Source organism: Oryza sativa, chromosome 7 (genome assembly GCF_034140825.1).
Source record: "Oryza sativa Japonica Group chromosome 7, ASM3414082v1".
Lineage (NCBI taxonomy): Eukaryota > Viridiplantae > Streptophyta > Magnoliopsida > Poales > Poaceae > Oryza > Oryza sativa.
Genome location: NC_089041.1, coordinates 15,896,639 through 15,913,810, shown reverse-complemented (window position 1 = coordinate 15,913,810; position 17,172 = coordinate 15,896,639). Strand labels below are relative to the sequence as shown.

Here is a 17,172-nt window from a genome sequence, read left to right as displayed (position 1 = left end):
ATTTGTAACAACTGAAATTCACTGTATGCTTCAGCTGTTATAAAGGCGTACTTGAAAGAATCTTCTAGAGGTTTTGCGCACATAGCCTTTACTGATTTATTTATGTTGAATGCATGATTGCATAAATGAGGGTATTTTTTTAGCTTCTGACTTCTGAATCATCCATTCCATAAATCATCCAAGAATAACACTGTATTTCTAGAGACAACAGTATGTGTAATTGCTCTATAAAAGCTAGCAAGGTTAATAATACTAGTTATAGCATGCTACTATAGGTTGCTAATAACTAAAGTTGTTACTGAATCTGTCAATCCTGAATACAGAGTAGTAACAGCTAACAAGTAGTCTTCACAAATAAAGGTGGGGCTCACTGACTTAGTGGCTTCTATATAAAGGAGATCAAGTTTCGCTACTCCTCTGTACCGTAAACCATAACATCAAATGGTAAGCTAGAAAGTCACAATGTGCAAAAATGATCATCGATCAGAGTCATCAAACAACAGATGAGTACAGATTAAGGAAATATAACTACCAGAACAAAAGTGACTTAAACTTAGTGAATTAGTAGTAAAACAACTAAAAATGCAGTTGCATTTTGTTTACGACATGAAAAAAAAACCATGTATCGTTCTAATTAATAGAAAAACAAAATTGTGCATTGAGCTAATATTGTTACCTAAGGATACTGGAAGTAAGAATATGGTCAATTGCAGTGGCAAAAGCCAAATGAATTCTAATAGCCACAACAGGAATAATGAAACGGCACCAAAGCATTCATGTGACAACTGCTTTTTTCCTGTTTGTGTAGCAGCGATGTCTTGGGATCTAAATTAACAAATTCCAATAAAATTTGCCACCGCGTGTGGCACATAAGGCAATGAATAAATTAAAGAGAGCTTATATGCCACATAAGTTTTCCCATTAAAAGCTCCCTGAAATTGCATCAATGACTAACAAATTAATGCTTTGCTGATAAACGATACTATTAAACACAAATTCGTCCACTCCACCCAGCTAAATAGGCCAACAACAGAAAGTTACCAATTTTGCCGCGGTGATTAGGTACCGGATTAGACAGAGCAAGGAGGGAGTTTCTCACCCGAGGAAAGTTAATGAAGAGGCGAGCCGCTCGACTTCGGCGTTAGGGAAGTTCGGCTCGGGCTCCCCGGCTGTGAGCTCCGAGATGGCGTGCACCGCTCTGGAGAAGACCTCTGGTGATTCGTCAAATACGCAGACCTCGACGCCGTCCTTCAGTCTGGGGCGGCGCCCTCGTCGCCTCCGGCGGCACCGCCATCACCGGCGAATCGAGCGAAGAGAGAGAGAGAGCACTATCTAGGGCTTGATGAGCGGTTGAGCCGTGCGAAACGAGAATATAGGGGGAATTGACCCAATTAGGCCTTGTTTGGGTTTTTTGGTCGAGAAGTGCAAGTTCCTTCTAGGGCTTGAGATCGGCCCAATTAAGCTCTTGTTTGGGGTGGAAGAGACGTGAAGCCAAGTAGCCAACCAATAACCGAAGAAGTAGACCACGCCAAATCCGGTGGCGAGCAACGTCGGCGGAGGCCTCCGCCATGGTCCAGGCTCTCGCGAGCCCCACACGACGGAGGCGCGGAGCAGCAGCCGCCCGCTGCTTGCGTGCGGAGCGGGAGACGACGGCGAGATGCATAGCTAGAGTTTAGGAAAGAAACGGAGAAATAGTTCGCTTCGGGGGAGCGATTCTGTCACCAGAGTTGCAGAAGAGGAGGCAACCGGCATCTGTATTCCCAGACCTCGCAGGTGGGGTTGTTCAATTGAGCCGGTGGCCCTCCATCCTCGGATATTCTGCCAGTTTCCAATTGAGATCTCTACGGGCCTGAAGTTATGGGCTGAAAGCATAATCCTATCTTACTATAAAGTTATCCCCCACTAACTGCTTAAGCTTAACATGCAAAGATACCACATCATCATCCACTAACAAGATGCCACATCATCATCCACTAATTAACAATATGCCACATTCATCATCCACTAACAACTATCGCATTTAAACATCATGCAAACATGCTATATCTTTATAGTTTTTATAATTTAAGAGCTTTTCAAATACAAACATGCTAAATTATCATCCAATATAATCGTTTCAATGTATATCTTTATTATGTTTTATGATATCCAATATACTTAGCTTTTCAAATACAAACATATTAAATTATCATCAAACATAATTTACATAATGTTTCAATGCATATCTTTATTATGTTTAAACCCATTATTGTACACTAGGGCAAAACTGTCTTTACACAGCCCCTAACACCTCTGTTATGTCTCCATCCATCCAAAATGGCACACGGGTCAACAAAAGTTGGGCTCATGGCATACAGCTAACTCAAAAAAGTTTTTGTGACACATAGTTTTTGAGATAGGGGTGGCAAATAGTTATTTGCTAAATCTAAAAGTGGCAAATAGTTATTTGCTAGGCTGTGTTTAGTTGAATCCAAAGTTTGGATTTTGGTTGAAATTAGAGATGATATGACTAAAAAGTTATGTGTGTATGACAGATTGATGTGATAGAAAAGAACTGAAGTTTGGATCCAAACTTAGGATCTGAACACAGCCTAAAAGCCCCCCAGATAATAGGGTAAAAGACTCTCGACACGTTGAGAGCGACGGAAAAACGGCGCACGCTCCTCCGCCTCCTCCAGAACGAAAACAAAAACCTGACGCCTCGACGCCCCCCAATCCGGAGAGTCACCCGCCGCCGCCGACAAAACCCTAGACCAGCGCCGCCCTCGACTGCCGCTCCCGTCGTCCCAACCCACCGCCCCCCTGCCGTCGTCCCATCCCGCCCGTCGTCGCATCTCGTCGCCCCCCCCCAATCCATCCTCCGGACTCCCCCACATAGCCACGCCGGCCCCCACATCGTCACCGTCGACCGTTGGACACCGCCGCCCTCCTCTCGCTCGCACTCACCCCGTCACCCGACGCCGCCGACTCCTCCCTCATCGCGCCTTCCTCTACTCGTACCACTGCCGAAACCCTAGACCCGCACCGCCCTCGACCGCCGCCCGTCGCGTCCCGCCTCCTCCCCGAGTCCGCGACAACTATTCCCAAGGTTGGTGTACTCCCCATCCTCTTCCTCCTAGGTCTCTAAATCTGCATATTCACATGTTAATTAGTCTCATCGACTCATCCGTATGGTAGTTTTTTTTTTTTTTTGGTTTCATTGCCGTCAACTAGTAAAGAAGATAAAGGAAGCTTACCAGCCGATTGGTTGTTCATTGCCTTGCAGAAAGTCAGAAGCTATATGGGCCTAATGCATTGTTACGCTTTCAGCCCATAACTACAGGCCCGTAGAGATCTCAATTGGAAACCGGCAGAATATTCGGGGATGGCGGGCCGCCGGCTCGATTGAACAACCCCACCTGCGAGGGCCGATTCCCCCCATTCTCGTTTTCCACGGCTCAACCGCTCTCTTCGCTCGATTCGCCGGTGATGGCGGCGCTGCCGGAGGCGACGGGGGCGCTGCCCCAGACTGAAGGAGAGGAGGTTAAGGATGGCGTCGAGGTCTGCGTATTTGACGAGTCACCGGAGGTCTTCTCCAGAGCGGTGCACGCCATCTCGGAGCTCACAGCCGGGGAGCCCGAGCCGAACTTCCCTGACGCCGAAGTAGAGCGGCTCGCCTCTTCAATAACTTTCCTCAGGTGAGAAACTCCCTTGCTCTGTCTAATCCGGTACCTAATCACCGCGGCAAAATTGGTAACTTTCTGTTGTTGGCCTATTTAGCTGGGTGGAGTGGACGAATTTGTGTTTAATAGTAGCGTTTATCAGCAAAGCATTAATTTGTTAGTCATTGATGCAATTTCACGGAGCTTTTAATGGGAAAACTTATGTGGCATATAAGCTCTCTTTAATTTATTCATTGCCTTATGTGCCACACGCGGTGGCAAATTTTATTGGAATTTGTTAATTTAGATCCCAAGACATCGCTGCCACACAAACAGGAAAAAAGCAGTTGTCACAGGAATGCTTTGGTGCCGTTTCATTATTCCTGTTGTGGCTATTAGAATTCATTTGGCTTTTGCCACTGCAATTGGCTATATTCTTACTTCCAGTGTCCTTAGGTAACAATATTAGCTCAATGCACAATTCTGTTTTTCTATTGATTAGAACGATACAAGGTTTTTTTTTTCATGTCATGAACAAAATGCAGTTGCACTGTTACTTGTTTTATTACTAATTCATTAAGTTTAAGTCACTTTTGTTCTGGTAGATGTATTTCCTTAATCTGTACTCATCTGTTGTTTGATGACTCTGATCGATGATCATTTATGCACATTGTGACTTTCTAGCTTACCATTTGATGTTATGGTTTAAGGTACAGAGGAGTAGCGAAACTTGATCCCCTTTATCTAGAAGCCACTAAGTCAGTGAGCCCCACCTTTATTTGTGAAGACTACTTGTTAGCTGTTACTTTGTATTCAGGATTGGCAGTTTCAGTAACAGCTTTAGTTATTAGCAACCTATAGTAGCATGCTATAACTAGTTAGTACTCTTTGATTTAATCACCAATTAAAGTAGAAGAAAAACTTAAGGGGCCCAGTGTTCACCAGAAAGATTTTTTTTTTTTTAAAAAAGCACCACTCACTGTGTTTTAGCACCCACCAATATAAGGCTGTTAAACTCAACTGAGATTGATCAGCTGGTACAGCCATACAAAGGCTGCTCAGAACGTTAGCTTTCTATCATCCATCTCACTGTATACTGATTTGCATCAATTGGAACTGCATATTTTCAACGTGCTGCATTGTTGGTTCTCCTTCTACATGCACCTTTTAAATTTTACTGACTAAAATTTCTACATTGTCACATATACTTGCTCCCTAAGTGCAATGATTGGTTTTTATCCAAATGTGTCAAGTGTCAACTATTAGCAGTTAACATTAGATAAATTATCTGCATTTATTATAACCATTAGCATTTTGTCCAGACAGACTATCTGCAATGATTGAATTTCTCCATGGATAGTGTTAGGCCACTTTCCTTGACATAGTATATAGTCTATAGTTGGGTCAGATTTAAGGTTTGCCATGTTCAGCTCGCTTATGCACATGAGGACGACTCCTTTCAGCATCAAGAGTAACAGATTGTGGAAAGTTCTAGCAGTCATTCTGAGCATCAATTAAATGGAATTCACAAGCTGCTTTTTCATTTGTCTAATCTGACTGCCTTCTTTTTTTTTAAAAAAAATAATATTATTTAGTACCTAATCTGCTAGTTGTTTCATATCTTTGCAGAGAATGGAGGCACCTCTCTTATGAGCCAAAAAATGTTAGTTTCACTTGTGACGCCAGATCAGCTCCATCCAGAGTTGACACACACAAGATAAACTTACCACAGTTCTCGTCTGCATCTGTTCCCCAGGTAACTTAGTTGCTGTTGGTGCCTTGTGCTAAGTTCTTGAGTCTATTTTTTGTTGTGTTCAGCTGAATGAGATTTCTTATATCATCTTTTGTTCCTTTTGGACCATATTCTCATAATTAAGTTCGGATCACACTGCAGATCACACACCTAGACGATGGGAAGGCTAAAACAGACAGTTATTGTTTATGGAGTTCTTTCTGTACTACTTTAGAATCTTGTCAATCTACTTATCTTGTTGTCTGTTTTTCCCCCATATTTGTCAATAAAGGTCATACTGTTAGTGGAGATAGGTTATGTTAAGTTTCTCAGTTGATATTAGGAATAACCCAAGATGTCTGCTTATGTATTATTTTAGCTCCTTTGGCAATTCACTAGTTGCTAATTTGCTGTAACATGACCAATAGGCTGACTAATTGGCAACATATATTGTATTCCTGCTATTGGTTAGTAGTTTTCAGGTTTCAGGGGATACCTCCTTTGATCTCTTTGAGTAGGTCTTCTATGAAACACGAGATGCGAGACTTGAATCTTATTTTGAAAACCTTCCAAACTTGTTTAAAGTCTTCAGTAGAGTCTCCAATCGACACCTGTGGCAATTGAAATATTTTTGTGCATGCTAGTTATTAAGGTTTTTTTAAATTGACTGCACACACTTCAAAACTACTAGCCACATCAACTTGGGAGTAGTGGGTCATTCTTTTGGTCCAGAAGAATAATCCTAGGGCCTGTTCACTTTGATGCCAAAAGAAATAAACCTTAGCAAATTTTGGCAATGTTGCCAAATTTTGGCAAGATAGCTATTTTGAATGTGTTCACTTTGTTGCCAACGTATATTCTACCAAATTTTGGTCATTACTGTACAGTTGCCAAATTTCTGGTGTTTTTACCAAAGTTTGGTAAGAAACCAAACATATGCACAATCTTGGCAACTTTGCCAAAAAATGGTATGGTTAGAAATGGCATCAAAGTGAACAGGCCCCTACATTGGGTTTGGCACGTTTGCCAAACCCTTCTTCCTTTTCCTTTTTGGGGTTGGGGGTTGGGGGGGGGGTGTTTTTTTTTTTTTGTGATTGATGAAAATAGATCTGATCTAATACTATTTTTGTGCCTTTGTGCTTCCCACTTTATTTAGTACCTGCCTCACAGTGTGATAAAACATTGTTAATACTTTTTACCTGCCATGTTATATATTCTTTCACTTCTCCTTGAAGCCATCTTGATTAAATTATGTTTAATAATTTTTTAGCTTTTGCAGCTCAGATTTTGTTATATTTGCCGGGGGCAATGTTTGGGCATTGGACTGGTGCCCTAGGTTGTGTGACAGGCCTCATTCTCCCATAAACTGTGAGGTTATAACTATGATAATACTGAAAGTTTTCTCTTGTTGTGGCTTCAAAATTGTTTTATATCAGCATAATTTTTGTTCCAATATCCACTACTTGCTGTGACTATGAACATGATGAGTGTTCTTTAGTTCATATGTCAATGGGAAAATTAACATGTTTCATTGAGCCACATACTTTATGGTGACATGAATTTAAAGACATCTCTTGCGGTACTCCCCACGTTTACTTATATTAGGCATATTTTGTTTTCTGTATTTGTATTTCCCATTTTAGATGCTCACAGGAATCAAAGTAAAATTTCTCATCTTTTCCAACTCTTGTTAAAGCAGTGAATCTGGTTCAACATTTCCAGTTCTATGTGCTGTGCATTGCAGGATGATAAAATGGCAGTTTACTTCTTTTTTACTTAATAAAACCTTGCGCTGAGATAAAGCATGTATAAGAAAATGACCGAAGGGAGTTCTTCCCAAGGACATCTTTGCATGCAGATTAATTGCATGATTGCATTGAATGTTCAGTGTCTATGAAAGTAGTATTATGTTCTTTTTATGGTTTATATCTTCAAGTATTTGCTGGTCTTGAAAAAAAGTATAGGACTAGGAGTAAAAGTTATTGAGAGCTGATAACCTTATTTGCACGTCTCCTATACATTGCAGTATCTTGCTGTTGCTGCTCACCCTCCTGGTTCTTCTTACCATAAAATTGGCATGCCATTAATCGGGAGAGGTATAATTCAAGTTTGGTGTCTCCTAGCACCATCTGAAGAGGGTCATCCTCATCAGTCATTGGTTGCATGCAATAAATATAATCCATCCAATCAACCAAAACGAAGGGGTAGACCAAGAAAGACCATCACAAATTCTGATCACTTGGAACCAAGTGTCAAAAGACCAAGGGGCAGACCAAGAAAATATCCGCTGCCAATTGCCAAATTGGAAGATTCATCCCAAAACGACACAAGTCAAGAGTTTGCTCTTATTGATCCTCTTGTCAGTTCAGCAGTTGTTTCATGTGACGTTGCAATAGCTTGTCCCATGCCAACTGTTAATCCTGTGGAATCAACTCCAAGAAAAGGTAGAGGGCGACCTAGGAAAAAACCTGTTGAAATAAAAGGTTTGTCTGGCATTAAACTAACAGAAGACTTGTCTACAGCTCTATCTCCAATAGCTTTAACCTGCATGGAGCCCAAGAAAAAAAGGGGGAGGCCCCGAAAGTATCCTGCTCCAAGCAACAGCAAGCATCTTCCAGGCACTGATACTGAATTAGGAAATGATTCTGTCTGTCTGTTGCCTGGTTCAATTGATTGTGGTTTGGGTCCCACTGAAAATACTGGGTCTGGTGCTAATATAACTCATGCTGCAGTTGATGCAGCCTCCCCAGTTCCATTGTCAGGTCAGAGGGGTAGAGAACAGCCAGAAAAGGAAGTAATTCATATTGATAATTCCATGCAATCTGGACAGTCTGACGTAGGATCCATGTTGCCTACGTATATTTTACCTGAATCAAGCAACAAGAGTAACTCAACTGGTCCGAGGCGGAGGGGACGACCTAGGAAGAAACCATTTCCGAGTACAACCAGTTGTGTATTTGCTCCTGGTACTGAGACCCCAAAGAAAGGTTCTACTTTGACCAATTCAAATAATCTCATGGTCTTGGCCAAGAGTAATTGTGACATTTTAGCAAATGACATTGGTCGATCAAGCTGTGCTATAGAGAACAGTGTCCATTTGAGTGTTGGAACATCTCGTGTTGCAACACCAGCACAGGGCATATGTCTTGCAAAATGCAAGGAAGAATCAAGTGCCAAGAAGGGTAGAGGCAGACCTAGAAAGCAGCCAATTTCAACGGAACGCGGTTGTTCTAAAGCATGCAGGGGTGAAGAACAAAAAACACAGACAATTCCCAAGTCAAGCGACAATGCGGCCTTAGTTGAAAATTGCAAGAAAGAATCATGTCCCGGAAAGGGCAGTGTTCAAGATAAAAAGAAATCTGTTTCAAATGAAAGAAGTTCAGTAGTGCTTAGTGTTGAAGTACAGAACATGGACGGATCTTCTGCATCAACTGCATATACTTCATGTTGTACTCCTGCTTGTAACTTTGAAAACGCAGAGAGAAATCAGGCTGTATCTGTTCCTTCTGAAAACAGTGCTCAGGTTATTGATGAACTAAAAGATACAGAAGTGGCTCGATTTAAAGAATCAACTAAAGATTATCATATGATTTGTTCTGCAGAAAAGACCCTTTCTCGTGTCCCAAAAGACATTTCTCTACCAAGGGTTGTCTTATGTTTAGCTCATAATGGAAAAGTTGCTTGGGACATAAAATGGAAACCTCCTTCAGCAAATCAGTCAGAACATAAATCATGTTTGGGTTTTCTTGCAGTACTCTTGGGGAATGGCTCGCTTGAAGTGTGAGTGTATGCTCTTGTAGATCCTTATTTATCTCATTTAAATATCTATCACCCCCTCTTATCATCTTGTAATTCATTTTTGTGCACAGATGGGAAGTTCCATCACCAAGCATGATTCAGAAAATATATTCCTCTTCTTCAAAGGAGGGTACTGACCCTCGATTTTTAAAGCTGAAGCCTGTGTTTAGCTCTGCCAAAGTAAAGTGTGGGAACAGACAAAGGTATTGGACCTGTAGACTTCTTTTTTTTTTTGCTAGTAGTAGCTCAAACTAGGTGGAAGATTTGGATATATTTCTTAATTCCTCAGCATGAACTTTAATTTTGAAGCCATTGCCTCTTTATAATGGTAAATAGCATTCCCTTGACAGTTGATTGGTCACCCTCTCATGATATGATATTGGCGGGATGTCACGATGGAACGGTACCTTTTCCTTACCCAGCAAAATTATTTTCTTAACTTAAATCCTGTGACCTTTGAGTCTTTCAAGTTGCTGTTCTGAAAGTTCTGTGATTGACTTTCTTATATTCCAGGTTGCTTTATGGAAGTTCTCAGCAAACTTGTCATTTCAAGGTATTTAGATAGTTTTGCCAACGACGTCACTCTTATCAGTTATCATTTACACTTTGCCTGACAACATGTCTGACTGTAGAACTGCTTTACTGGTTTAAAAGCAAGTTACTGGAGTTCCCAAATCTTCACATTTCTTATTCTGTTCTGTTTGCAAACAAAACTAAATCATGCGTTCTGTTGATAAACAGGTTCAAAACCTTTTATGTGTGTAACTGCTGAATCTGCTCCCATCAGAACCGTGTCGTGGACACCATCTGTGAGGTAGCCAGTTGTACCGTTACTTCTGGTCTATTCCAAAAGATAATTTTTGAGTTTTGACTCTTGTCATTCTATCAGTAAGGAAAACATGAATGCCTTTGTCACTGCTGGAGAGGATGGTCTGAAATTCTGGGATTTAAGGTAGGTGTTGGCCTTGTTGTGAACTGAAGCAATGTTTAAAACATCTTTCGAACTACTCTCTTTTCCTGCATGAATTTCTAATATTATGTATGGGTCCTCAGAGGTCTGAACATTGAGGGTAGTCTCTCCCCCTTCCTCTCTCAATTTGTGGCACCTCCCAATTTCTGAACCATTCATATTTGTTTCTGTTTGTTTCCTAATGGTAAAAATTCCGAGTTAACAAACAAAAGATAGGCACGATATGCAGAATATGTTATTATCACATGGACCAATGATGTCAGCAGGAGTTTCTTTATGAATCCAGTGCGATATACGGTTTTTTTTCTTTAGCTTTTCAATGGGCACTAAGAAACTTGTTCTAGAAGCTGCAGTGTGTTTGGCTATGGATATATTGATTGTTATGGTTAAATCACTACCTGTCACAGCCCCCTTGGATTTGCTGTTGTTTTCTACCGTTTTTGTTTTGTAATATTTGGGAATTTTAGTGCATCTCATAAGATATCTTTGCTGCAGAGATCCATATCGCCATCTTTGGGAGTTAACTACTGCTCGAAGGGCCGTAATAAGTCTTCAATGGTTGAAGGATGCAAGGTAATATTTGTAAAGCACTAAATGTACTTGTTTTTTTTTTCACTACAGAAGATTTTTCATCACTAACACGGTGTTTACGTTGTTTTCCTTGTCTTTGAAACACTGCACTAATTATAAATGGAGATGTATGTTTTCATTAATGTTGGAACACATACTAGAAACCATATTTGCTAGAATGTTGACAATTGTTTTAGTCATGTAATTTATGTTCATAGGGCCTGTACTTCTCTGTTAGTGTGTGCTAAGGTGGATATTGTCTTTGTTTATATAATTAGTTCCATTAAAGCATCAGCGTATTTTTTTAAGTAATTCTATTTGCACTTTTTTTTTTGCAAACGCTCTATTTGCACTTGTTTACGTAATTATTAATATAAATGTTTGTATTTGCCCACGTACCTTCTAAATATGCAAGCTTCCTTCACTGGACATGGTCTTGATGTGTTACTGGATCAAAGTAGACGTGATTAAATAGACCACATTGTTTCATTCATGGTGATATTGTGTGTATATATGCCAGACATACCCTTTTGTTTACAAGAATGGTAATGTTAACTGTTATATTTTTTATCTTTGTGTTCAGAGGTATTGTCATATCATTGGAAGATGGCACGTTAAAGTTCGTTAGCTTGTCGAGAATCGCAAATGATGTTCCTGTTACTGGAAGGCCATTTGTTGGAATGAAAACTCAGGGTGTTTCTACCTATCAATTGTCTGAATATTTGATCTGGAGTGTCCATGCCTCAGAAATTGCAGGTGCATTTCACCTCATGTCCAACCATAGTATATCTATGTCAAGTATCGGAATATCGGTTATAGCCTTATATCAATATTTAGTTCCACACATGTGAGCAGAGTAAAAATGTCAAATATTCATGATAATTCATGAATTTGTAATTTTGTTTTGCTGATATCCAGGCTATGCGGCTTATTGTGTGGCTGATGGAACTGCTGTTTGCTTTGAGGTAAACTAAACAGCACATATACTATTGATTTATGCATGCTATTGTGATTCTCTATAACATTGCTAAAGAAATATTCAACTTACTGTAGCTTACTCCGAGATTCTGGGAAAAGGAACCTGGGAGGAACCGTGTACCATATTTTCTTTGTGGTTCATTATCAGAGGAGGGAACAACCATTAAAATTGGTATTGCATTACCAAACTCTCCTTTGTCAAATGTTCCTCTGGGGACCAAACGGGCTACTAAAACTTGCAAAGATGTAGCTCAATTGCATGTTATAGAAGAAGGGGAACTTCTTGCCAACTCAGGTAATCTCTGTCGCCTGCAACTTGTATCATTTTGCTTGTACCTGACATGCCTGCTTAACCACCATACAGAATACAATTGTGCTATAAATCCGAGCATCAGAGATGGTCAACAAGATGAACCTGATGAAGGACAAGAAACTGGTGCCATAGTTTTAGCTGCTCCTTCAATGCAAGAGAATTTTGGCACAAGCACCAGCAGGGGTAGCGAATCCCCTGAAAATTTTGAGGTCTTTCCTCCTAAAGCTGTAGCATTGCATCGGTTGAGATGGAACATGAATAAAGGTAGCGAGAAATGGTTGTGCTATGGAGGTGCTGCAGGCATTATCCGGTGTCAGAGGATCTAAGGAACAAGAGCACACTTGAGGAATCTCCTTGCATATCAGGAAAATCTGCATGTGTCCATCTACACAATAAACTGTTGCATGCTGTGGTATGTTTCATCCGTTTCTTTCCTCTACTGTTATTTTGATCACCGTGTCCATTTTGGGTTATATGTATTAACTTCTTGCACTGTGCTTGCAATATACTCCCTCCATTCCATAATATAAGGCACAACCACTTTTTTAGATGTTCCATAATATAAGGCATCCATGCATGTAGGCCATTAACTATGACCATTTCTCCATTAAATTATTACTTTTTTAAATCCTCCATTATCATGTTCTATAATTCTATTGGATGCATGCATTGTATTTATTATAATGATCCAAACTACAAGATGATAATAATTATTTTCTTGGTCTTTGGATTAGGGATGGTTATGCCTTATATTTTGGAATGGAGGGAGTAACAGATTATCTTTGGAACTCCCGACAGAGATGTATAGCCTTATGGACTGAAGCTTTACCTGAGCAGCGAGGTTCTCTGTGTTTTGGGACCAGCAATTCATTGCAGGTTGGTTTGAAAATAGAAAATACTGTCACTCCATGCGATTCTTCCTCGACATTAGTCTGAAATAAGTGTAATAAGTGCCTTTGGTGATCCAGATTCGCAAAATCTGTTGTAATTGTAATTGATAGCTACTAGCATACAATGCTTGATTTCACCAGGGTGTACCCACATACTGCCCTCGTCTGGTATCGGTTGGTTCTCGAGGTAATCTGACTGTGAATTTGATCCAATTATTGTAGTGTGTAACAACTGTTATTTTGTTACTGATAGTGTAGGCTGCGTGTTCACGGTGGTATCATTTGCAGGGGTCCCTTGGTTCTTTGAGTTCATCCGGTAATCTCTGTCAGACCAGTGCTTCTGCAGATCAGCTCAATGTTGCTACATGGCAAGTGGTGCTCTAACTTCTCCAGAATATGCTTCCATGTTTGGTTTTGCTTATTGTGCCCACCATGCATAAATGATCGTTGTAATTTGCCATGTACAAGCTACGCAGCAGAATACTGTTGTTTCAGTTTAGTATCGGATTGCTTGTGCAAATGGGTTACAGAGTTAAATAAGCTTTTAGGTATCTACAGCTGGGGGATAATTCTGACAAATGGAGGAAGCATGTCTGCATTGTCAAAGAAAGCAGATAGCAAATATAGCAGCTTTGCTCTAGCAATGTTTGATTGATACAGTTCTAGGAAATTTCTGCAGCCTGAGAAAGCAATGAGCTGCTCTTAGGCTGATAATAAGGGAGCGATGGACTGGTAGTAATGATGCATATACCCATCCAGCTTCTGTGGAAGTGATGCATTGCATTTGCCTATTATTTTCGTAGAGTTGCATTCATCTTTTGGCCTGCTGTTGCTTGTTATGTGCTGCTGTCATTCATGCTATCAGTAACTATATGCTAATTTCATCGACGAGAATAGGACTAACTCTTGTATTCCTGTTAGGGGCACCTATATGTTGAATAATGTGTTGGGCTCATATATTACCATGATGATTTTTTCCTGGTTTATATAGGTCTGGAAATGTAACAAGATCAGTCTCAAAACCTCATGGGCGGAACTTGTTTCTGCAAAGCTTAGTTGAAGAAGGGCAGAATCCAAGCACTAGCAATGGTGCCAGCAACTCCCAGAAAAGTGTTGAAGATAAGGACCTGATCGACTGTCTAGAGAATGGCGTCAACTTTTGGACGGATTATTCAAAAGTTCAGTATCATCCTCAGAGTTTATATGAGTTACATGGGTCATGGACAGACTTTGACAAGTTTGATAACTATGGCAGCGCACAAGAGGTTGTTTCAGACTGGTCGCAAATAGAGGAAATGAATGAGAGGCTAAGGTTCTTTGTTGAAGAATGCGACCATATTCAGGTCCAACTTTTCCCCAGTAAATTATCAGCAAACTCTACTATAGTTTTGCAACAAGCTAATGTTCACTTATGCACATCATTTTCGATATCATGCATATTTTGAGACCATTATTTTTAGCATTATTGATTCATAATTTACCACAGGGCATCCAGTTTATTGTGGGTGATTCAGGAAGTTTTTCCAGTGTAGCTGCACAGTTTTTGGAGAACATTGCTGATGATTACACAAATACACCTGTATTGCTTTACTGTGTGAGGGATCCAATGACCCTTGGATCATCCAGGATGAATCAAAGGGAGTCCATTATGAGAGCTCTTCATGATGCTGTTTCATTTTCAAAACTTTCGTCCTTTTGCAACCTGATGGTCCCCATAGGACCGCCTTCATTAAGTAGAAGTATGCCCTTTGCCTGAACTCCACGATTTTAGTTTATTTTTTTATTCTTTTTTGAAAACTTTCCATTCGAACACTTTTAGGTCTGAGGAGTTCTCGTAAGTTGGCTAAATACACAGGAGGATACTAAATTGCGATGCTATTGTTATTCTGTGATTTTATAGGACTTCTTTCCGGTGGCCTAGTTTTGCCTTTGATTGCTTTCATGTATACTGATCTTGTGCCTTAAGATACTGCACTTGATTGCGTTTCCATTAAGAGAGAATCAACTCCTTTTGTTCATGCTGTATATTCACATTTGATTTCCATACAAAATTACTTTCATGAATTCCCTTAAAAAATATTTTCGTGAATGTACAGAAAGCTTATTCCGAATGAGATTTTCTCACAAATTTCCTTTCACTCTGTTTCATCAGGTTACATGTCACCGTATCTTTATATACAAGACGAGAAACCATTCCATGCTAGTGCTGTTTGTGCTGCAGCAATACATTCAATTACTGTTCCATTTAGATTGCAACGAACGGGCCCGAGTTCAGACTTAGCACATTCATCTGGTAATCTTGACATTGGTGAACTTCTGCACATTTTATCTGATCAAGGTCGGCAGAATATGGTTACTGCTCTGGATGTAGCGATGCCTGCCCCTTCTTTGACAGGTACACAACATAACATATGCCCTACTGTTATACCAACATTGGATGGAAATTTAATCTTGCTTGCTAATTGCACACATCTAATTTGCAGATAGAGATGCTATTGGGGAACATAGAGATGAAGCTGCACTCTTTGACCCCTGAAATCAGCGACGAGGACGAAGATCCTTATTCAGTTGAATCGCTGGTGGTTCATGGAGCTCTTGATAGAGGTCTGCACGTCTTATCTTTTGCCGTAGGGTCTGATTAAGGCTGTGTTCGGTACTGGAGGATGGGAACCTATCTCCTCCGCATGGAAAACGGAGTGGTCCATTAGCGCATGATTAATTAAGTATTAGCTTTTTTTTTTCAAAAATGAATCAATATGATTTTTTAAGCAACTTTCGTATAGAAACTTTTTGCAAAAAACGAACCGTTTAGCAGTTTGAAAAGCATGCGCGCGGAAAACTAGATGGGGAAGTTTTGTCATGCCAACAGAACTTATTTTTCTACTGTTATATTGTACAATATTGAACATTTCACAACATTATAGGCATGGTGGCTAAATTTTGGTTATACATGTAGAAGTACAAAGAATTAACAATTGAAATTTGTTTGCACAGGTGGGCAAAGGACTTCCATATCACAAGTGAAAGACTCGGTATGTTCAGTCTACGAAGCCAGAGAGACAAAGCCAAAATTTTCCCATCTCTCAGCATCTCTTTGCCCCCTCCCTGTCCCCCTTCCGTTCCCGTCAATCTTCAGAGGCAACATTGGCCGGCACGGGGAGATCCTTAGCGACCATGCAGAAGAATCCCAGCCAAAGGGCTCACTCGATATTGAATCGATACCGATGGCGGCACGATTACGATCAAGCAGCACTGTCCTGCCTTTCATAGAGAGGCGATCGGGGAGCCTCCAGAAGCACGGTGTCGCAAGAGGTGCCATCGGGTCTTTGGTCCTCCGTGACTGGGGCTTCGGGAGGGAGGAGGTGGATGACATGGGGGAGCACCTAGCAAAGTTACTCCGCCCGTTTCACCCTGAAATGGATCTTACTTCGGATTCTGACTAGATCATCTTCGAAAATCTTACTTGGAGAATCAAGCATGATCTATCTGTTGCAATGTTTGTGGATTGTTGCAATACTGAATTTGTTTTTAAGAGGGTTTTCATATACTGAAAATTCATGCTCATGTGGCTAGCTGTTGTGAAATCAAGAATGAGAGATCTGAATCTATGCTATGGTAGAATTTCTTTTTCTTGTGCATGTGCATTTGAGCATGGGTGCAGGCTGTGTATGCCACATGCTGCTGCCGTGACATTCTGCGGTGTTTCAGGTCAGGTCCTGATTTCTGTCAAGTCAAGCACTGGCTTAGCTAAATTTCCGTTCCATTTTCATTGTGATGCGAGGTCACATTCCGTCGGTCTATGGCAGTTTCACATGACACTATTTTATTTCTGTAAAATTTAACTAAAGTTACTTCATTGCAAACATAGGAGGTATGTATCTGGTTTTAGCCACACTAGCATATGCAATTGTATCACGGATTTTTTTTTTCGGTCAGATACAATTGCATGTAACACGGATTTTTTTTTTTGGGGGGTGGGGTGGGGTTGCAAAACATGGATAAATTACTTAAATTAAGAAGGAAATTCCAAGGCAAAACAAATAGCAGTGATGTTCTTCAAACCAGTGGCGTATAAGTGTCGCTTACCAGCCATTGAATCTTACCGGTCATTTGACCGAGCACCTGCAGAGCAGCGAGATGCCGATATCGTGGTTAGCTAGGCAATGCCATCTGCATGGTGCGCGACGACGGGAGCCGTGGCCACTACTACTTAAAAAAAACTATTTTTACAACCAACCTTTTTTTTTCATACCGAATTTTTTATTCATAATAATTAATAA

The 17,172-nt window shown here is 40.5% G+C and overlaps 2 protein-coding genes across 3 annotated transcripts; both read left to right on the top strand.

Annotated features, from left to right (window-relative positions):
- Positions 1 to 2,718: 2,718 nt before the first annotated feature.
- Positions 2,719 to 12,885, top strand: LOC9269796 (uncharacterized). The gene is made up of 17 exons (XM_066312676.1): positions 2,719 to 3,088; positions 3,266 to 3,677; positions 5,271 to 5,397; positions 5,536 to 5,692; positions 6,640 to 6,746; positions 7,400 to 9,153; positions 9,243 to 9,374; positions 9,508 to 9,574; positions 9,685 to 9,724; positions 9,913 to 9,985; positions 10,061 to 10,123; positions 10,637 to 10,714; positions 11,295 to 11,467; positions 11,630 to 11,676; positions 11,765 to 11,984; positions 12,054 to 12,414; positions 12,737 to 12,885. Exons 2-16 carry the CDS (start codon positions 3,469 to 3,471, stop codon positions 12,326 to 12,328), a joined length of 3,522 nt encoding a protein of 1,173 aa, XP_066168773.1. The 5' UTR covers positions 2,719 to 3,088; positions 3,266 to 3,468; the 3' UTR covers positions 12,329 to 12,414; positions 12,737 to 12,885.
- A 1,208-nt stretch (positions 12,886 to 14,093) lies between these two features.
- LOC107275304 (uncharacterized) lies at positions 14,094 to 16,530 on the top strand. Of its 2 annotated transcripts, none has more exons than XM_066312264.1 (4): positions 14,094 to 14,235; positions 15,045 to 15,287; positions 15,376 to 15,496; positions 15,887 to 16,530. In XM_066312264.1, exons 3-4 carry the CDS (start codon positions 15,382 to 15,384, stop codon positions 16,333 to 16,335), a joined length of 564 nt encoding a protein of 187 aa, XP_066168361.1. In that variant the 5' UTR covers positions 14,094 to 14,235; positions 15,045 to 15,287; positions 15,376 to 15,381; the 3' UTR covers positions 16,336 to 16,530. The 2 variants fall into 2 exon arrangements, with proteins under 2 accessions (XP_066168361.1, XP_066168360.1); XM_066312263.1 differs by lacking the exon at positions 14,094 to 14,235 and adding an exon at positions 14,388 to 14,631.
- The last annotated feature ends 642 nt before the right edge of the window (positions 16,531 to 17,172 follow it).